Source organism: Coenobita brevimanus, chromosome 25 (assembly GCF_032717465.1).
Source record: "Coenobita brevimanus isolate Jiangsu-jjx chromosome 25, ASM3271746v2, whole genome shotgun sequence".
Lineage (NCBI taxonomy): Eukaryota > Metazoa > Arthropoda > Malacostraca > Decapoda > Coenobitidae > Coenobita > Coenobita brevimanus.
The window spans coordinates 22,630,423-22,649,638 of record NC_136978.1 but is presented as its reverse complement, the minus strand read 5'-3'; the positions used below and the strand labels follow the sequence as shown (position 1 = coordinate 22,649,638).

General features: G+C 41.4%; 1 protein-coding gene across 3 annotated transcripts in view; it reads right to left on the bottom strand.

Moving 5' to 3' along the window:
* The window catches only part of LpR1 (Lipophorin receptor 1), an 838,382-nt gene that overhangs the window by 438,018 nt on the left and 381,148 nt on the right, over positions 1-19,216 (bottom strand). For all 3 annotated transcript variants that reach the window (XM_080267931.1, XM_080267932.1, XM_080267930.1), the window contains exons 3-4: positions 9,481-9,609; positions 1,751-1,896 (exon numbers count right to left, since the gene is read on the bottom strand). In XM_080267931.1, coding sequence (XP_080124057.1) covers positions 1,751-1,896; positions 9,481-9,609 — 275 coding nt within the window. The remainder of the gene's footprint in view (positions 1-1,750; positions 1,897-9,480; positions 9,610-19,216) is intronic.

Sequence of the window (19,216 nt, the reverse complement as noted above, 5' to 3'; positions counted from 1 at the left end):
ACTCTACCTTCATCCCAGGCCAATATGCACATCTTCCACATCCATTCTACTACTATCTCTCCCCCATGCTTCAGCATTTCACCACACACTCCATCAATTCCAGGGGCTTTCCCCGATTTAACTTTCTTCATTGCTTCCACAACTTCTATCCTACTGATTTCTTCCTGTCTTTTCACCTCCCTCCTTCTCCCAGCCATTCCCCAGCCACTTATACTCGCATTACTTCCATCCTCTATGTTCAACAATTCCTTAAAGTGTTCTCTCCATCTGCTCACTTTTTCTCCCTTCTCCACTAGTAATCTACCATTTTTATCTTTCACTCCCCTGCTAACTTCACTTCCACCCTGTCTTACTCTTTTCACTTCTCTCCAGAACATTTTCTTACAGTCCCTCCACTTTACACTCAAATTCCTTCCAAATTCCTCATCCACTCTCTTCTTACTCTCTCTTACTAATCTTTTCACCTCCCTCTTTCTTTCCACATATAACTCTCTCTTCCGCCTCTCAACTTCTTCCACGCCCCTATTTCTCATCCATTCATTGTATGCTTTCTTCCTTTGTGCCACAGCCTGTTTCACCTTCTCGGTCCACCACGCTGTTCCTTGCACCCCCCTCCGTCTTCTCTTCCTTCCACACACCACATCACATGCTGCACATATTTCTTCTGTAAAATCTTACACACACCTTCCACGTCTCCCATCTGCTCCAATTCATATTTGCCCAATCGTTCCTCCACTTCTCTCTTATACTCTGCCTTTTTCTCATCCTCTTGTAACCTCTCCACTCTCCTTGCAACTACTCCTTCCTCTCATCTTTCCCTTCTTCTATTTCTCCATCTTACTTGCATCCTAATTCTGGCCACCACCAAGTAGTGGTCAGAAAGTCCACTCCCCCAACCTCTATACACTCTTGCATCCTTTACACATCTTCGCATCCTTTCATCCACACACACATAATCAATCATTGCCTTCCTTTCATTCAGTTCACCACCCACCCTTCTCATCACTCGCCATGTATACCTGTGGATCATTTTATGCCTGAAGAGGGTATTGGCTATCACCAACCCCCTCCCAGCACAAATGTCCACTAACGCACTCCCATTCTCATCTATCTCAGCAGGCACACCCCACTCACCAACTATTCCATCCACCTTCACATTACCAACTTTACCATTCATATCACCAATCAAAAACACTCTCTCATTCCTTCCAAACTTGTCCATGCTCACTCTTCACCTGCTATATCCAGCCTTGTAAGCCTATTCCTATCCTCAAACACCCTTAATACTGTATATCTTTTTCACTACCCTCTTCATATCAAATTCTTCTATGTGACCTTTCCACCAACAGACACATTCTATCCTTTGAACAACAGACATCCTCATTTCATATCTTCACAAATCTCAATACTGGATATCTTATTCTCTTCAGCCTCTACAACCCAGTTACATGCAATACTGTCAAACTTTTACCGTTTCTCATTGCATATCTTATATTCGTGCCAGCAGAGGTGAATTATTATCCCTGCCTATACAGTAAGAAACTACTAACCTCTTCACTCTAGAAAAGTATTTTATAGTTCACTGCTGCTACTTCCAAAAGACTTTATTCTATTAAAAATTATCTCTGCAGCTCAAAAAGTATCTTTAAACTCAATAAAATCACCAGGAGATACAGACGGCAAGAATAAGATAGTGAAATACAGTACATGGATTCTTTTAAGACATTAGCTTCTCACACACACCACTGACCTGAGACAATGTACAGGGTCGCTTGGGGCAGTTGGCTTCATCTGAGAAATCATCCTGACCACAGTCATTGTCACCATCACACTGCCACCGCTTGGAAATGCACTTACCAGAGGCACATGTAAACTGCTCAGATGTACATGTCGCATCTGCCAAACAATGAACAGTATCAATTGCTTTCATCTAAGTGATGTTCTTTTTAGCTTATGTTTGCTGCTAGTACATTACTTATTAAACATCCGAGAGTACCCTCTAATTGAACAGGGTTTCTTAAGGCTATATGTATCCCCTCCAGTTGCAAATCTACATTAACCTCTTGAATCTGAGTCATGTCATTTTAACCTGTGGATTGTGAGCCACAGCTCAGGCTGGGTAGCATTGTGTTGCAAGCCACAGCTCAGGCTGTGCTGGTTGTGCATCACCGTTACCTACTTGACCCTTACGCATGGCGCTACGCAAAGACGGATAGACAGATTTTATTCTTTTCACCAGATGATGCCCTGGATGTTTATCTTCGTTTATAATAAACAAAAACATTTTTTTATTTTTACTACTCCCCTACATAAACTTACGCATGGCCCTACGCAAAGACAGAGATTTTTTTTTTTTTCCACCAGATAATGCCCTGGATGTTTATCTTCAAGTTTATAATAATCTCTATCTATCTATCTATTGCCAGACGCCTCAATCCCGTTTGGGGTGGCCACAAACAAATCGCCTCCAAGTCGCCCTGTCCCGCGCCATTTCACTGCCCTGCTCCCAACTCACACCCCCCTCTCTCATATACCTCTCCACCCCATCCCTCCATCTCATCCTCGGCCTCCCCCTCCCTCTTTCCCCCTCCACCTCACTCATATACACTCTCTTCGTCAGTCTTTCACCCTCCATCCTCTCCACATGGCCAAACCACCTCAGTGTATTCCTCATAACGCTTCCTATCACATCCACATCCACACCACAACGTTCCTTTATATCCTCATTCGTCAGCCTGTCTCTCCACGTGACTCCACAGGCTCCTCTTAAATAACTCATTTCCACTGCTCTCACTCTTGACTTGTGTCCTTCCAACAATGTCCGAGCTTCACTTCCGTAAGTTAGAGTTGGTATCACAATACTGTCATGTAGTAACTTTTTCACTTCCATGCTCACTTCCCTGTTTCTTATCACTGCTTTCAAGGAACCAGCAACCTTTCTTCCCAGCTGTACCCTTTCAAGCACTTCACCCTCCAAACCTCCATCCTTACTCATCACACTACCCATATACTTAAACGTACTCACATTTTCCAATTCCTCACCATCCAACCTCGCTGTACATTCACTAACTTCACCTCTCTCAAAGACCATCACTTTACTCTTCCCTACATTCACCTTTAGGTTCCGTTTCTTACACACTCTCTCAAACTCATCCACCAAGCCTTGCAGCTCCCCTTCGTCTTCACTCAACAACACAGTATCATCTGCAAACAACAGTACAGGGAGTTTCCAAACACTATCCTCTCTCACCAGGGAAACTCCAACATCCACTACCCTACCTTGTACCTCTTTTATTACCCCATCCATGTACAGATTGAACAACCATGGAGACATGACACATCCCTGTTTCAAACCAACTTTCAAAGAGAAAAATTCACTTAGTTCACCATCCACACGCACTGCAGCCTTCGCACCATCGTACATACTCTTCACAGCATTCAACAACTTCCCATCTACTCCATATATTCTTAACACTTTCCACAATCCTTGTCTATCCACCCTGTCATATGCTTTCTCCAAATCCATGAAAGCTGCATACAACTTCTTTCCCTTCTCTAGAAACTTTTCCACTAGAGATCTAAGAATGAATATCTGATCTACACAACCTCTTCCCTTCCTAAAGCCTCCCTGTTCTTCTCCAACTAATTTCTCTGTTCTTTCTCTAACTCTGTCTATAAGTATCCTACCATACACTTTTCCTATTATACTAAGAAGACAAATGCCGCTATGATTACCACACACTTCTTTTTCCCCTTTTCCTTTGTACAAGGGAATATTTATACCTGACTTCCAATCCTCCGGGACTCTACCTTCCTCCCAGGCCAATCTGCACATCTTCCACATCCATTCTACTACTATCTCTCCCCCATGCTTCAGCATTTCACCACACACTCCATCAATTCCTGGGGCTTTCCCCGATTTAACTTTTTTCATTGCTTCCACAACTTCTATCCTACTGATTTCTTCCTGTCTTCTCACCTCCCTCCTTCTCCCAGCCATTCCCCAGCCACTTATACTCGCATTACTTCCATCCTCTACGTTCAACAATTCCTTAAAACTGTCTGGAAATAGCAAGAATAAAATGATGATATCACCCGACTCAATACAAATAAAATAGTCAAAATTTCTTACTCTTCTCTATTTATTTCCTTAAAGTGTCCTTAAAGTGTTATAGTAATCTATAAAAAAAAAAAATAAATAAAAAAAAAAAATCATTTTTTGTGCACCACAGGGTGGGAAAAAAAAAAAAGATAACTGCGCAATCCACGGATTAATACAGTAGTACAAGCACAGCAATTTATTTCTGCTGTTACTAGATGACTTTATGCAACTTACAAAAAGGATTTTCAAACTGAGGGGGTTTAATGAAACCATATCTAACCCTTCCTGTTGAAAGTCTCTGCTCTTTAAAACTGTCTGGAAATAGCAAGAATAAAATGATGATATCACCCGACTCAATACAAATAAAATACTGTCAAAATTTCTTACTCTTCTCTATTTATTTCTTAACTAAATTCAACATAAAGCACAGGCAGTCCCCATTGTGTAAGGAATGTGTTTCACATAACCACAACTTTTTCCATAAAACTATACCTCATACCAATTAATCTGGCCAGGCATGTATGGCAACACTGTTCCTGCCGAGATTCTGATTGGCTGGAGATGTTTGTTCAATTTCGTTTTTGCTGAAACTGATACTCTTTTTATTATCAGATATGATACTGAGTTTATCGAAAATACAATCGTCAAAAGCAATAAGAAATCCATCATATACTTAACAATAATGAAATTTTCGTAGGAAGATAGAAATATGAGTCAACAAAGTATTATAACAGTCCAAGTCAAGGTCAGCATTCGAACAATTCTTTTAAATCTCCGACACTCGATAATATAACAAAATTAAGGAAACCTGCTTAATATATGCGTTGGTGTAACACACATTTAAATTTTAAGATCAGTCCGTACTGTGATAACAGAGGAGATATAATGAAATAGTTTTCCTTTAGCCTACTTAGATTTTCGCAATTTTTTCAAACCTCCCTTCCCGCACAACTCGTCTTTTCATTAGAATTTTTAATAATTCAGAGTTGTGGCACGATTTAAGGGTACGGACTGATCTTAAAATTTAAATGTGTGTTACACCAACGCTTAGATTAAGCAGGTTTCCTTAAGTTTCTGTTATATTATCGAGTGTCGGAGATTTAAAGGAATTGTTCGAATGCTGACCTTCACTTGGACTGTTATAATACTTTGTTGACTCATATTTCTATCTTCCTACAAAAATTTCATTATTGTTAAGTATATGACGGATTTCTTATTGCTTTTGACAACTGTATTTTCGATAAACTCAGTATCATATCTGATAATAAAAAGAGTATCAGTTTCAGCAACAACGAAATCGAACAAACATCTCCAGCCAATCAGAATCTCGGCAGGAACAGTGTTGCCATGCATGCCTGGCCAGATTAATTGGTATGAGGTATAGTTCAGTACTATAAACTGGGGGAACTGACAAAGTACAGTATCTGTACCTGTACCACTTGAACTTTGATAGGTATTTTTGCAGTTTACTGTTGACTTAACAGGAAAAGGAGAATGCCAAAGAAAGGAAACTGATACTGAAGATTTAGTTTACATGACTGTGGCTGAATGATAACACATCTGGTAGACAGGTTGAAATTTTTGCACTGTATTCAATGCAAAGTAGGAGTTATTTATTCAGTACTTGGCTGACTGTCTTGTCAGAGCTTTCTAAAGGTACAAAAGTGTTACTGTTCTGTAATGTATTATACTCAACCCTGAAAATTGATGAAAAAAAATAAAAGTTCACTAAGAAAATACTACAGTAGGATATATAAAGTGAAAAATCACAGACAATGGTTTACAGTAACACTACAAACTTTCTGAAATATACAGTATATGAAGCCTAAATTTTACAGGTTATTCTTTTTGTTGTTCAACTCCAGTCTCCTTAGCTGAGGAGACCCACTGACTGCAGGTAAGCACCTGCCCCTATGGGGTTGTTCCACAGGTTCCTACGCCAATGATGGTGTCAGCATCTCAGCGTGACATGTACTGTGCAGTGCTCCATTATGTGTGCAATGTTGTGTAGCCCTAATATAAAGTGAGACATGTGGCATTTATGATTTTGCCAAATTTCAGAGGAGGGCTGGGCGATGTTTTGATCTAACCCTAGCTAGGTGAACTAAATCAGCTCTATTTAACTTTTGGATTGCACAATTACCTTTTTTTTTATCCCACCCCGTGGTGTGCAAAAAAATGGAGTAAAAAGTTTTTTTTTTTTTTAGTTTTTGTTATTATAAACTTGAAGATAAACATCCAGGGCATCATCTCGTGAAAAAAAAAAATAACAATCCCTCTCTCTCTGTCTTTGCGCAGGGCCATGCGTAAGTTTATATAGGAGAGTAGTGAAAAAAAAAAAATTGTCTTTTTTTTTATAAACTTGAAGATAAACACCCAGTGCATCATCTGGTGAAACAGAAAAAATCTCTCTCTCTCTCTCTCCATCTTTGTGTAGTGCCACATGTAAGTTTGTGTAGGGGTCGAGTAGTTAATGGCGATGCATGGCCAGCACAGCCTGAGCTGTGGCTCGCAACGTGACTAGTGTAATGCTCTGATCAAAGTGTCATATTACTGTGGGCATCAAATGAGTATGTATGTGTTTCTTCATTGCTTGTACTGGAATGTCTGGAGGTGAGATATTACTGAAAATGATCTGGTAATGTCTGTGTGATAAAGGGTTTTATGTGCTTAGTTGTGCTGTGTGACCATCTCCCACGTGGGGGCAGCTGCTCCCTCTATATACTGTATACATACTTCATAGGAATATCCAGTAAATATAATATAGCACCTCAGATAAAAATAAAATACACTAAGCCATGATAAAAATATCAAAGCTATAACAGAACTTCACTTACAACCATACTGCATCTACCGTCTGGCTAATCCAAAATTTGTTCTTCATGCAACTCTCTCAAATTTTATCTAACGTGTGTGCTCACCATCCTGCCGAGATTACTGACTAGAATGTTGTGTCTAACTTTTTTCCTGCCATGGAAGCACCTGAATTTTATATTCATGCTAAATTCAGGACATTTTATTCAGGTGAGGGAAATTTGATAATTCTTCAGTGTTTAAGGAGGCAGTTCTCAACACTGGCTAACAGTATTACCTCAACTAAACAAAACTTCCTCTCAGTGGAACACCACCTTGCCTCTTCACAGCCTTCTCATCCTTATTATGACTCAGCTGCCCAGCGATCCCTTTTCCATATCTACTCCTCTTTCTACACTCATATCAAAGTCAAAGGTAGCTGTTGTGCATAAGTATGTAACAATCTACCTTGTTTTCATGATCCTGATCTTAAGTCTTTTAAATTTTACGCTTTGACTGTGGCTATCTCGCCAACCTCAGTGGTGTATATTTCTCAATATTCAACTGATCATACAAAGTTCTTTCACTACCACTACAGTCAAGTCGCATAAGGTGCGGCTAATTGTTTCTGGGCCAAGCCCACGCCATAGAAAACCATGCCATACAAATAACTAAACCTATGGGAAAAATGGAATTTGGTTCTGGACGTTCACCCAAAGTTCCCCTTTTCACCCCACTTTTCCCTATTTTCTCCCACTTTACACAAGCACACAATCAAGCAATCAGTCAATGCATGTATTACACACGTATTAAACTATTTATCTATCTATTGCCAGACGCCTCAATCCCGTTTGGGGTGGCCACAAACAAATCGCCTCCAAGTCGCCCTGTCCCCCGCCATTTCACTCCCCTGCTCCCAACTCACACCCCCCTCTCTCATATACCTCTCCACCCCATCCCTCCATCTCATCCTTGGCCTCCCCCTCCCTCTTCCCCCCTCCACCTCACTCACATACACTCTCTTCGTCAGTCTTTCACCCTCCATCCTCTCCACATGGCCAAACCACCTCAGTGTGTTCCTCATAACGCTTCCTATCACATCCACATCCACACCACAACGCTCCTTTATATCCTCATTCGTCAGCCTGTCTCTCCACGTGACTCCACAGGATCCTCTTAAATAACTCATTTCCACTGCTCTCACTCTTGACTTGTGTCCTTCCAACAATGTCCAAGCTTCACTTCCGTACATTAGAGTTGGTATCACAATACTATCATGTAGTAACTTTTTCACTTCCATGCTCACTTCCCTGTTTCTTATCACTGCTTTCAAGGAACCAGCAACCTTTCTTCCCTGCTGTACCCTTTCAAGCACTTCACCCTCCAAACCTCCATCCTTACTCATCACACTACCCAAGTACTTAAACATACTCACATTTTCCAATTCCTCACCATCCAACCTCGCTGTACATTCAGTGACTTCACCTCTCTCAAAGACCATCACTTTACTCTTCCCTACATTCACCTTTAGATTCCGTTTCTTACACACACTCTCAAACTAATCAACCAAGCCTTGCAGCTCCCCTTCGTCTTCACTCAACAACACAGTATCATCTGCAAACAACAGTACAGGGAGTTGAAACACTAAACAATAAATAATAAAGGGCTTTAAGGGCATAAAATATTGAATGTACCTAACCTTGACAACGACAATGCTAAAGTGGAAGGGGTAAGGGAAGGGGTAAGGTTGGGGGTTCCAAGGCAAGAGGCACATTTCAAACCTTGCTGTGCCCCCATGCCATAGGTAGTTTATGCACATGGTTTTTTTTTTTTTTGGTTCTGGCACCTTGCCGTGTCATAGAAAACCGCGGCATAGGAGTCAGAGCCATAGGCGACTTGACTGTACTTTACTTTTCAAGTGAAGCACATCTTTTCCTTCTTTACTTTGGAGAAATCTTTATTGTAGGAGATTCTGATCCTCACTACCACCACCTCTGACTTTCTCTTCATTCCCTGATACACCTGGCAAATGAATTTCTATCTTTTCTATTCTTAAAGACTCCTGAGCAGCTTGTACAGTACATCTCCCTATACGTATCTCTGATAGCCCTGGAGAGAGTTTCCACTTATCTGACCTCTTTCTCATCAGCACCAAATCCTTTTGCTTACTTTTCACATATTTTTTCTCCTCTGGGCCAGTCACTGTCTTATCTCAATAATCTGTCCTATTACTCCACTACAGCCTCCAAGGCCAGCCAGAAAGTAGTATTTGTAGCACTGTAGTGCTGCAGACTGAAAGCTTCCACAAAACTGGAAGTATTCCAACTTTTCACAGTATGACTTCTGCTTTCAATGAACAAAGATCAATCACTTGACTGAAACTCTTGCTAAAATACATGACATTACTGTATTCAACATAGTTGATGAGATGCTTAATTTTTAAAAATCTTAAAAGTTTACAACAGTCCTCTGCTACTGTCCAATATGCAGTACCTCAAAATAAGACAAAGATTCTGATACAACACTTGTTAACTACTAGCAAACCATGAAGACTGTAAAGCATGTATACAAAAGCTGTTTCTTACTGCAGGACACTTCGTCGGAATGGTCGTCACAGTCATGAGTTCCATCACACACCCAATTCAGCGGAATGCAGTTAGACTTGTTGGTTTTATCATGGCATGTAAACTCATCTGGCTTGCACTCTAACTCTTCTGCAAGTAGAACATGATATATGCACTTGTTAGTGAGGATATGCAGATATAAAACAACACATGACAGCAGGAAAACTTCGGGCATGCTTAGTAGTTATGAATTTGTTTATACTATGTTTGGAGTGCACTAATCTCTAGTAAGATCTAAGTTTTGCAATACATTAGCTCCTCCGTCACAAACCAGATACACTGCACTCAAAAGTGAAAACTCCCACCGCATACAAAATACAGTACTCTGTCGGTACAAAGAAGAAGGATTTGTATCCTGTCCACCATACTGGAAATGTGGGCTACTGTTGTTAGAGCATACTATCAGAAACTGTAACATAAAATTATTCATATGTCTACTAAAATAGGTGGACAAAATACAAACTTCAAACACAGCACACAATACAGCTTATCTATATGCAAATTCATACTGACAAGTGAATGAAAAGAGTGAGAGAGAAACAAAGAAAAGGGTTTATGTTCTGTTTCTCTCTTATTTCAGACTACACTGAGCCCATCTTCTGACGCACAGTTTCTCTCTCACCTATTATATCCACTTGCTTATGTATCTTTAGTTCAAACTGTATTCAGGAAGGGTCTCAAATTTTTCTTAGTACTATTGCAATCATACTAAGGAAAGGTGTCAAATTCTTCCCAACACTATAGCACACCACCCACAAAATCCCCTTCTCACAGTGCAAGGGGGTAGGGTGGCTTACTAGGACAGAGGGCTTCATCTGAGCCATCATCACAGTCCTCATCTTGGTCACAGTGCCAGGACAGAGGGATGCACTGGCCAGTCGCACATTGCCACTGGGCACCACTTATACCCTTGCACAGCTGCACCGCTGCACCTAACAGAATCACAGTCAGACCCGACAAGAAATATTATCCATCACACAACTAACTAGTGTCTGTTTGTACATTCAGGGTCAGAAGTTTGCCAACTGGTTCACTGAGTCTCCTTCATGCTTGGAGCAAGTCCATCACTTTTTTCCCTGACAAATCTTATAAAAAGGAATCATCTATGGAGACACACACACACACACACACACACACACACACACACACACACACACACATGTAAGGAAAGCCCCAGGACCTGATGGAATTTTTAATTGAGTACTGAAGGAATGCAGAGAACAACTGGCGGATAAAATTCACAGTTTAATCGTATGCTCACCGGAAGAGGGGAAAGTGCCACAAGAATGGAAGAGGGCAAATGTGGTACCAATTTACAAGGGAGGAAACAGGGAAGAACCCCTGAAATATAGACCAGTGTCTCTAACCAGCATGGTCGCAAAATTGTGTGAGAAAATCCTGAAAGACAGATGGATAAAATATCTGGAAGAGATGAATATTTTGGCTGAATGTCAGTTTGGATTCAGAAGTAGAAGGTCATGTGTTTCTAACTTGTTGAGCTTTTACTCAAGAGCGATTGACGTGGTACAAGAGAGAGATGGTTGGGTGGATTGTGTGTACTTAGAGAAGGCCTTTGACAAGGTACCTCATAAGAGACTAATGTGGAAACTAGAATATATAGGAGGACTGAAGGGGAAACTTCTGGAATGGATGAGAGACTTTTTGAGAGACAGACAAATGAGGACAGTAATAAAGGATAAGATGTCTGGATGGAGGGAAGTAACAAGTGGAGTCCCTCAAGGCTCGGTGTTGGCACCAGTAATGTTCCTCATTCATTCATTCATTGCCAGACGCCATGTATCCCAAACGGGGTGACCAAGGGCTTAGAGTTAATTGTTTTACAGGGAGGGGCACTAATCCTCCACCAACCCCACTTGACACGTAGGGATGCCAACAGCATCTGGTGTTCCCAGGCGGTCACCCATCCAAGTACTAACCAGACCCAATGTTGCTTATAATAATAATAATAAAAATTATAATAATAAAAGTGAATGCTTTGGATGTTCCTGATTTACGTAAATGATATGGTAGCTGGAGTGAACAGTTCTGCAAGTCTGTTTGCTGATGATGCAAAGATCTTGAGGAAGGTAGAGGTTGAGGAGGATTGTAAAATACTGCAGGAGGATTTGGATAGGATACACGATTGGACCCGGACATGGGAAATGAAATTTAATGTAAAGAAATGTAAAATATTGGAAATGGGTAAAAGTACCAGGAGGCCATCAATGAATTATTTGTTGGGTAATGAATTAATCACAAAAAGGAGAGAAGAGAAAGATATGGGAGTACTGGTCCAAGATAGTGTGTCACCAGAAAAGCACATTAACAAGATAGTTGGAGAGACTTATAAACTCTTGACTAACATAAGAGTAGCATTTCATTATATGGATGAGATGATGAAAAAATTGATAGTAGCCATGATCCGCCCCAGGTTAGAATATGCAGCGGTAATGTGGTCCCCACACAAAAAGAAAGATATAAACAAGATTGAGAGAATACAAAGAACAGCAACCAAGATGGTCCCCAGTCTGGCAGACCTGTCATACAGAGAAAGACTGGAAAACCTGGATTCTTTTTGAGTGAGGAGGAGATGCAAGGGTGTGCAAGGGACAGCATGGTGGAATGATGAGGTGAAACGAGCTGTGGAACAAAAGAAGAAGGCATATGGTGAATGGTTGGCGAGTAGAGGTAGGGGAGAAGATGAGAGAGAGAAGAGAGAGGTATATGTGAGCAGGAGAAGGGAGGTTAAGAGACTGGTGAAGGAGAGTAAGAAGAAAGTGGATGAAGAGTTTGGGAGGAATCTGAGTGTGAAATGGAGGGAGAGTAAGAAATTGTTTTGGAAGGAGGTAAAGAAAGTAAGGCAGTGTGAAAGGGGAAATAGTAGGGGAGTGAAGGATAGGAATAATAGATTGTTGGTGGAGAAGAGAGAGAAATTGAGGAGATGGAAGGAGCACTTTGAGGATTTGTTGAATGTAGAAAGTGAGAGCAGTGTGAGTATAAGTGGTTGGGGAATGGCTGGGAGAAGAAGAGATGAGAGGAGGGAGGAAGAGATCAGTAGGTCGGAAGTAGTGGAAGCGATGAAGAAGATTAAGCTGGGAAAGGCCCCAGGAATTGATGGAGTGTGTGGTGAAATGCTTAGGTATGGGGGTGAGATTGTTGTGGAGTGGATATGGAAGTTGTGTAGATTGGCTTGGGAAGAGGGAAGGGTTCCAGAGAACTGGAAATCAGGTATAATTGTTCCTCTGTACAAAGGAAAAGGGGAGAGAGAAGTATGTGGTAACCATAGGGGTATTTGCCTTCTTAGTGTGACTGGTAAAATATATGGTAGAATACTCATTGATAGGGTTAGGCATATGACAGAGGAGCTAGTTGGAGAAGAACAAGGGGGATTTAGGAAGGGAAAAGGGTGTGTAGATCAGATATTTGTTCTAAGATGTTTAGTGGAGAAGTATCTAGAGAAGGGAAGGAAAGTGTACGCTGCCTTCATGGACTTGGAGAAAGCTTATGACAGAATAGATAGGAAAGGTATGTGGAAGGTATTAAGAATATATGGAGTGGAGGGGAAATTGTTGAGTGCTGTGAAGAGTATGTACGAGGGAGCTAGGGCTACGGTGCGAGTGGATGGTGAGCTGAGTGAGTTCTTTGATCTCAATGTGGGACTGAAACAGGGGTGTGTAATGTCTCCAAGGCTGTTTAATATATATATGGATGGGGTCGTAAAGGAGGTACAAGGTAGGGCAGTGGATGTGGGGGTGGCCCTAATGAATGAGGGTGAGATTTGGAAGCTTCCGGTGTTGCTGTTTGCTGATGATACAGTATTGTTGAGTGAAGATGAATGGGAGTTGCAAGGTTTGGTGAATGAATTTGGGACAGTGTGTAGGAGGAGGAAGCTGAAAGTTAATGTAAACAAAAGTAAAGTTATGGTGTTTGAGAGGAATGAAGTCACAGAGTGTGCAGTGAGGTTGGATGGTGAGGATATGGAGAATGTGAGTGCATTCAAGTACTTGGGTAGTGTGATGAGTAAGGATGGAACTTTGGGGGATGAAGTACGTGAAAGGGTACAGCAGGGAAGGAAGGTTGTTGGCACACTGAAAGCAGTGATGAGAAATAGGGAGGTGAGTATGGAAGTTAAGAAGTCACTGCATGATGGTATTGTGATCCCTACCCTGACGTATGGAAGCGAGGGGTGGACTTTGCAAGGGGGGAACAAGTCAAGAGTGAGAGCAGTGGAAATGAGTTACTTGAGAGGAGCATGTGGAGTGACATGGAGGGACAGGTTGACGAATGAAGAAGTGAAGGAACGTTGTGGGGTAGATGTGGATGTGGATGTGGTTGAAAAGATTAGGAGAAATACACTGAGGTGGTTTGGACATGTGGAGAGGATGGAGAATGAAAGACTGACTAAGAGGGTGTACGTAGGTGAGGTGGAGGGAGGGAGAGGGAGGGGTAGACCGAGGATGAGGTGGAGGGATGGAGTTGAGAGGTATATGAGGGAGGGGGGGGGTTGGGGGGAGGGTAGTCAAATGGTGGGTGACAGAGTGACTTGGAGGCGTTTTGTCTGCGGCCACCCTTTGCGGGATTAGGGCGTCGGGCTATAGATAGATAGATAGATAGATAGATAGATAGCCTTCCTTAGAGGAAAGAAGAAAGAGGGGAGACATGATTGCAGTGTTCAGGACCATGGTGGGAGTAGATAAAATTGACAAAGAAGATCTGTTTGTATGGGATAAGAGACCAACAAGAGGACACGGAATGAAATTGAAAAAGTCAAGCTGCTTGAAGGATATCAAGAAATATAGCTTTCCTTACAGAAGTATAGACTTATGGAATAGCCTGGACAAAGAGATCGTCCAGTCTAAAAACTTAAACGAGTTTAAAGCTAAATTTGACTTATTGAGAAACAGCGAGGGAAACCCACAAGCATAGTACATTCCGTGTATATCACAATTAGGTATATTAGGTAAATACTTAAATATTTGGAATGACTTAGACAAAGAGGTGGTGCATGAGAAAAACATTCATGTGTGTAAAGGTAGACTTGATAAATGTGGATATGGCGACAGGACAACACGAGCATTGCTCAATTCCTGTATACTACAAATAGGTAAATACAAATAGGTAAATACATACACACACACACACACACACACACACTACTAAATCTCTCACATAAAATGACTACCTGTATTAGCCAACAGAGGAATGTGAAAGTGCAGACTTATGTCCCTGACTGTACACATGGCAATTCCAAGAGAAAAACTTTTCCAGTGAAAATAAATGGCAAACTCTGTTGAATGACTCACTATAGTATCAATCTGTAAGGGCAGTGCATAGTTTTGCAATACATAAATATTCCTGCACAGGCTGTACTTAATACGTAGATTAACTTTACGAGCCTAAGGTAACACTGTTTCTAAAAGTTTCTTACACTGTTTTGTTAAGATTTGGGAATGTAATGTCATCATTTTCTTTAAGCTTGATTAATGTCTGGTGTTGGTAATATAATCTAAATAAGACATCTCTGGGATGAAGAGGTAATTCTGAGACATTGTTAAGATTTGGGAATGTAATGTCATCATTTTCTTTAAGCATGATTGTCTGGTGTTGGTAATATAATCTAAATAAGACATCTTTGGGATGAAGAGGTAATTCTGAGACATTTTCAAACATTTCAGACTGAGGCCATCTTTCCAAAGCAGAGCAGCAAAAACATATTAACCATCCTGGAATATAATGGGGTTAACTGAGGCAGTTCTTAAATCATTCTCTCCAATGACATTTTACCTAATACTACCTATCTACCTATCTATAGTCAGATGCCATAATTCCATAAAGGGTAGCCACTTTTTTTTTTTTCTTTTTTTTTTCTTTTTTTACGAGGAGGGGCACTAACCCTCCGTCAACCCACTTACTGACACATAAAGAATACATATGGGTTGGTTATATGGTTACCACCCAGTGATGGAAATGGTTAGACTTGTCAGTCCATGTAAGGCTACAGTACCTGAAAAGGAAAGATGAGTAATATAAAGTGGCAAGAAAGATGGGAGAAATAGGGACAGAGGAGGGCACACACAGAAAAAGAATGATAAAGGTGAAGGAAAAAGTTGGCAGCACTACAGAGTTAGTAGATGATGGTCACCACCACCTACTGCCTAATACAAACAAAGATAATTTTGTGTCACCTATATAAATTATTTTTGGGCTTGGTGTATGAACTAAGATTTTTTTTTTTTTCCAAACTCTAACATAAGGCCATCTCTCCCAAACCAGATACTCTAAACACAGACATGGGGCAGAAGCTGGCTTCGACTTTATGAAGCCGGATTTTTAACACGACTTTATGAAGCCGGATTTTTAACACTACAGCTTCAGCTTCAGCTTTGGTTTTGGCTTCAGAACTTTTCCAGTATCCGGCTTCGGCTTCATAACTTTGTAAGGGCTTCTGCTTCAGCTTGAAAGCCAGGGGGCTGACTTAAGCCCCAACTGCAGGATAAAGCACCAGGATCAAGAATGAAATATATCTGATCACTCTTTAGACTGTTAAATCCTGTGGGATAAACAATACTGGCTACTGGACCAAGATCATGAAATGAACAGGTCTAGAACATGAAGGATAAACAGTACTGGCTACTGCACCGAGATCATGAAATGAACAGGTCTAGAACATGTGGGATAAACAGTATTGGCTACTGCACCAAGATCATGAAATGAACAGGTCTAGAACATGTGGCCCCTGCATCATGTCAACACTAACTTCAGCCAGGGTTGCCAGATGATGCCAATTTTAGCAGACTTCGTGAAAAATTACTTTCAAAATACTGGTGTTTTTCAAAAAAACATACATTTTTCTTGAACTTTATGAAAAAAAAAAAAAAATTGTCAAGTGGAAAATGTCAATTCCAAAAAAGTGTATGAGAGTCTGAAAGTTTACTGACAGCTCTGTCGACTCCCAACTGGGCCACCTGGCAACCCGGCTTCAGCTGCGATGCTGTCCCCTTGGAAATACTTTAGTAGCCTGGTGGATTTTAACAGAAGAGGAGCTTGGATTATTGTCTATTGCCATCAGTTTGTACTCTCTGAACTTGAGAGGGCATGGCATCTGAATCTAGTGGATTTTAACAGAATAGGAGCTTGGATTATTGTCTGTTGCCATCAGTTTGTACTCTCTGAACTTGAGAAGGCATGGCATCTGAATCTACTGGATTTTAACAGAATAGGAGCTTGGATTATTGTCTGTTGCCATCAGTTTGTACTCTCTGAACTTGAGAAGGCATGGCATCTGAATCTAGTGTGACCAGTTTCTTTGATCTACCCACGAATATACAGTAGATGAGAAGACCAGCTTCAAGGTTCGGTGCAATGAATGTGGTACAGATGTCACTAGGCATGACAAGACTACATCTTTGTTTGTTAAGCACGTTAAGGTACATCTACTCTCATTTACTTATGGAAATTTGTACAAAACTTCATACAACACATAAAACTAAATATCTGAAGGACATCTGGACGTTTAAAAATTTGAGTAAGTTTGACAACTTGGCCTAGTCCTGTATTCCTTGATTTCTTTTTCCAGAGAAAGCTGAAGATCCACTGAACAGGCACAAAGCTGAGCAAGCCAAGTCTACTTCCAAGCCATCAATTGATTCATTCTGCACAAAATCAAAAGCGGTCCCCAAATATAAGCCCTCACATCCTCTATCTATCTATCTATCTATAGCCCGACACCTTAATCCCGAAAGGGTGGCCGCAGACAAAACGCCTCCAAGTCGCTCTGTCACCCACCATTTGACTACCCTCCCCCCAACTCACTCCCCCCTCCCTCATATACTTCTTAACTCCATCCCTCCACCTCATCCTCGGTCTACCCCTCCCTCTCCCTCCCTCCACCTCACCTACATACACCCTCTTAGTCAGTCTTTCATCCTCCATTCTCTCCACATGTCCAAACCACCTCAGTGTATTTCTCCTAATCTTCTCAACCACATCCACATCCACCCCACAACGTTCCTTCACTTCTTCATTCATCAACCTGTTCCTCCATGTCACTCCACATGCTCCTCTCAAGTAACTCATTTCCACTGCTCTCACTCTTGACTTGTTCCCCTCTTGCAAGGTCCATGCCTCTCTTCCATACATCAGGGTAGGAATCACAATACTATCATGCAGTGACTTCTTAACTTCCATACTCACCTCCCCATTTCTCATCACTGCTTTCAGTGAACCAACAACCTTCCTTCCCTACTGTACCCTTTCACGCGCTTCATCCCCCAAAATTCCATCCTTACTCATCACACTACCCAAGTACTTGAATGCACTCACATTCTCCATATCCTCACCATCCAACCTCACTGTACATTCTGTGACTTCATTCCTCTCAAACACCATAACTTTACTCTTGTTTACATTAACTTTCAGATTCCTCTTCCTACACACTGTCCCAAATTCATTCACCAAACCTTGTAACTCCCATTCATCTTAACTCAACAACACTGTATCATCAGCAAACAGGAACACCGGAATCTTCCAAATCTTACCATCATTCATTAGAGCCACCTTAACATCCTCTACCCTACCTTGTACCTCCTTTACAACCCCATCCATGTATATATCAAACAGCCATGGAGACATCACACAACCCTGTTTCAGTCCCACATTGAGATCAAAGAACTCACTCAGCTCGCCATCCACTCACACTGTAGCCCTAGCTCCTTTGTACTTTTCACAGCACTCACCAGACTGAAATAAGTGATGCACTAATAATGTTTATTAGCCAAGACTTGACGCCCCTCAGTGTTGTCGAAAGTAAACCCATCCAGCGCAATTACTGCATACACTTGACCCATGCTACCACCTTCCAGACAGGAAAAAGCTTTTGAGGGAGCTGCTCATGAAAAATGTCAGTCAGTTATAACTAAGATCCAAAGTCAGATGAGGCAAGCCAAGAGCATCTGCCTAACCACTGATCTATTGTCCAGTTGCCAGATGCAGAACTACACATCACATTTTGAAGTGGATGCTCAGAAGCGCTACACTAGCCTGCAAGTGATTTAAAGGTAGCCACACAACTACAAATATATACAGTCAATACCTTGAAGTCATGACCACCTATGAAGTTGGTGATCAAATTACTCACATCACCACTGACAGTGCTGCCAACATGCTGAGGGCCTTTCAAGGTGAGCAAGATATTCTCAGTCTGTCAGGGTGCCAGAAAGAAGTAATGCCATCTGCTAATGACAGTTACAGTGATTCTGAATCTGATCTTCATAACCTTCATGGCCACACTGAACAGACAAGAGCCTTCCAAGACTGCCCATCCAATTACCCCTATGATGAATCTGATGATCCAATGGCTTTTCTTCCAATGCATAACTCGTGTTTCACTCACACCCTGCAGAACACCATTAATGATGGATTTAAGGCAACTGGACCTATAAACATCATCATCTCAAGGCCTTCTGCTATAGTTGTCTATGTGAGAAAGTCCACTCATAACTCTGACCTCCTAGAAAAGTACCTCATGCTACATACTGCCAATGTAACTAGGTGGAACAGTCAGCTGAACATAATTCGTTCCAACCTGGCCATAACACCCTCTGAGCTAAATAAACTTGACCCTCCTTAAAACCTCACCCATTATGATCGTACATTCTTGACAGATTTAGTCGACATCCTGAGCCCCTTCAAGGAGGCA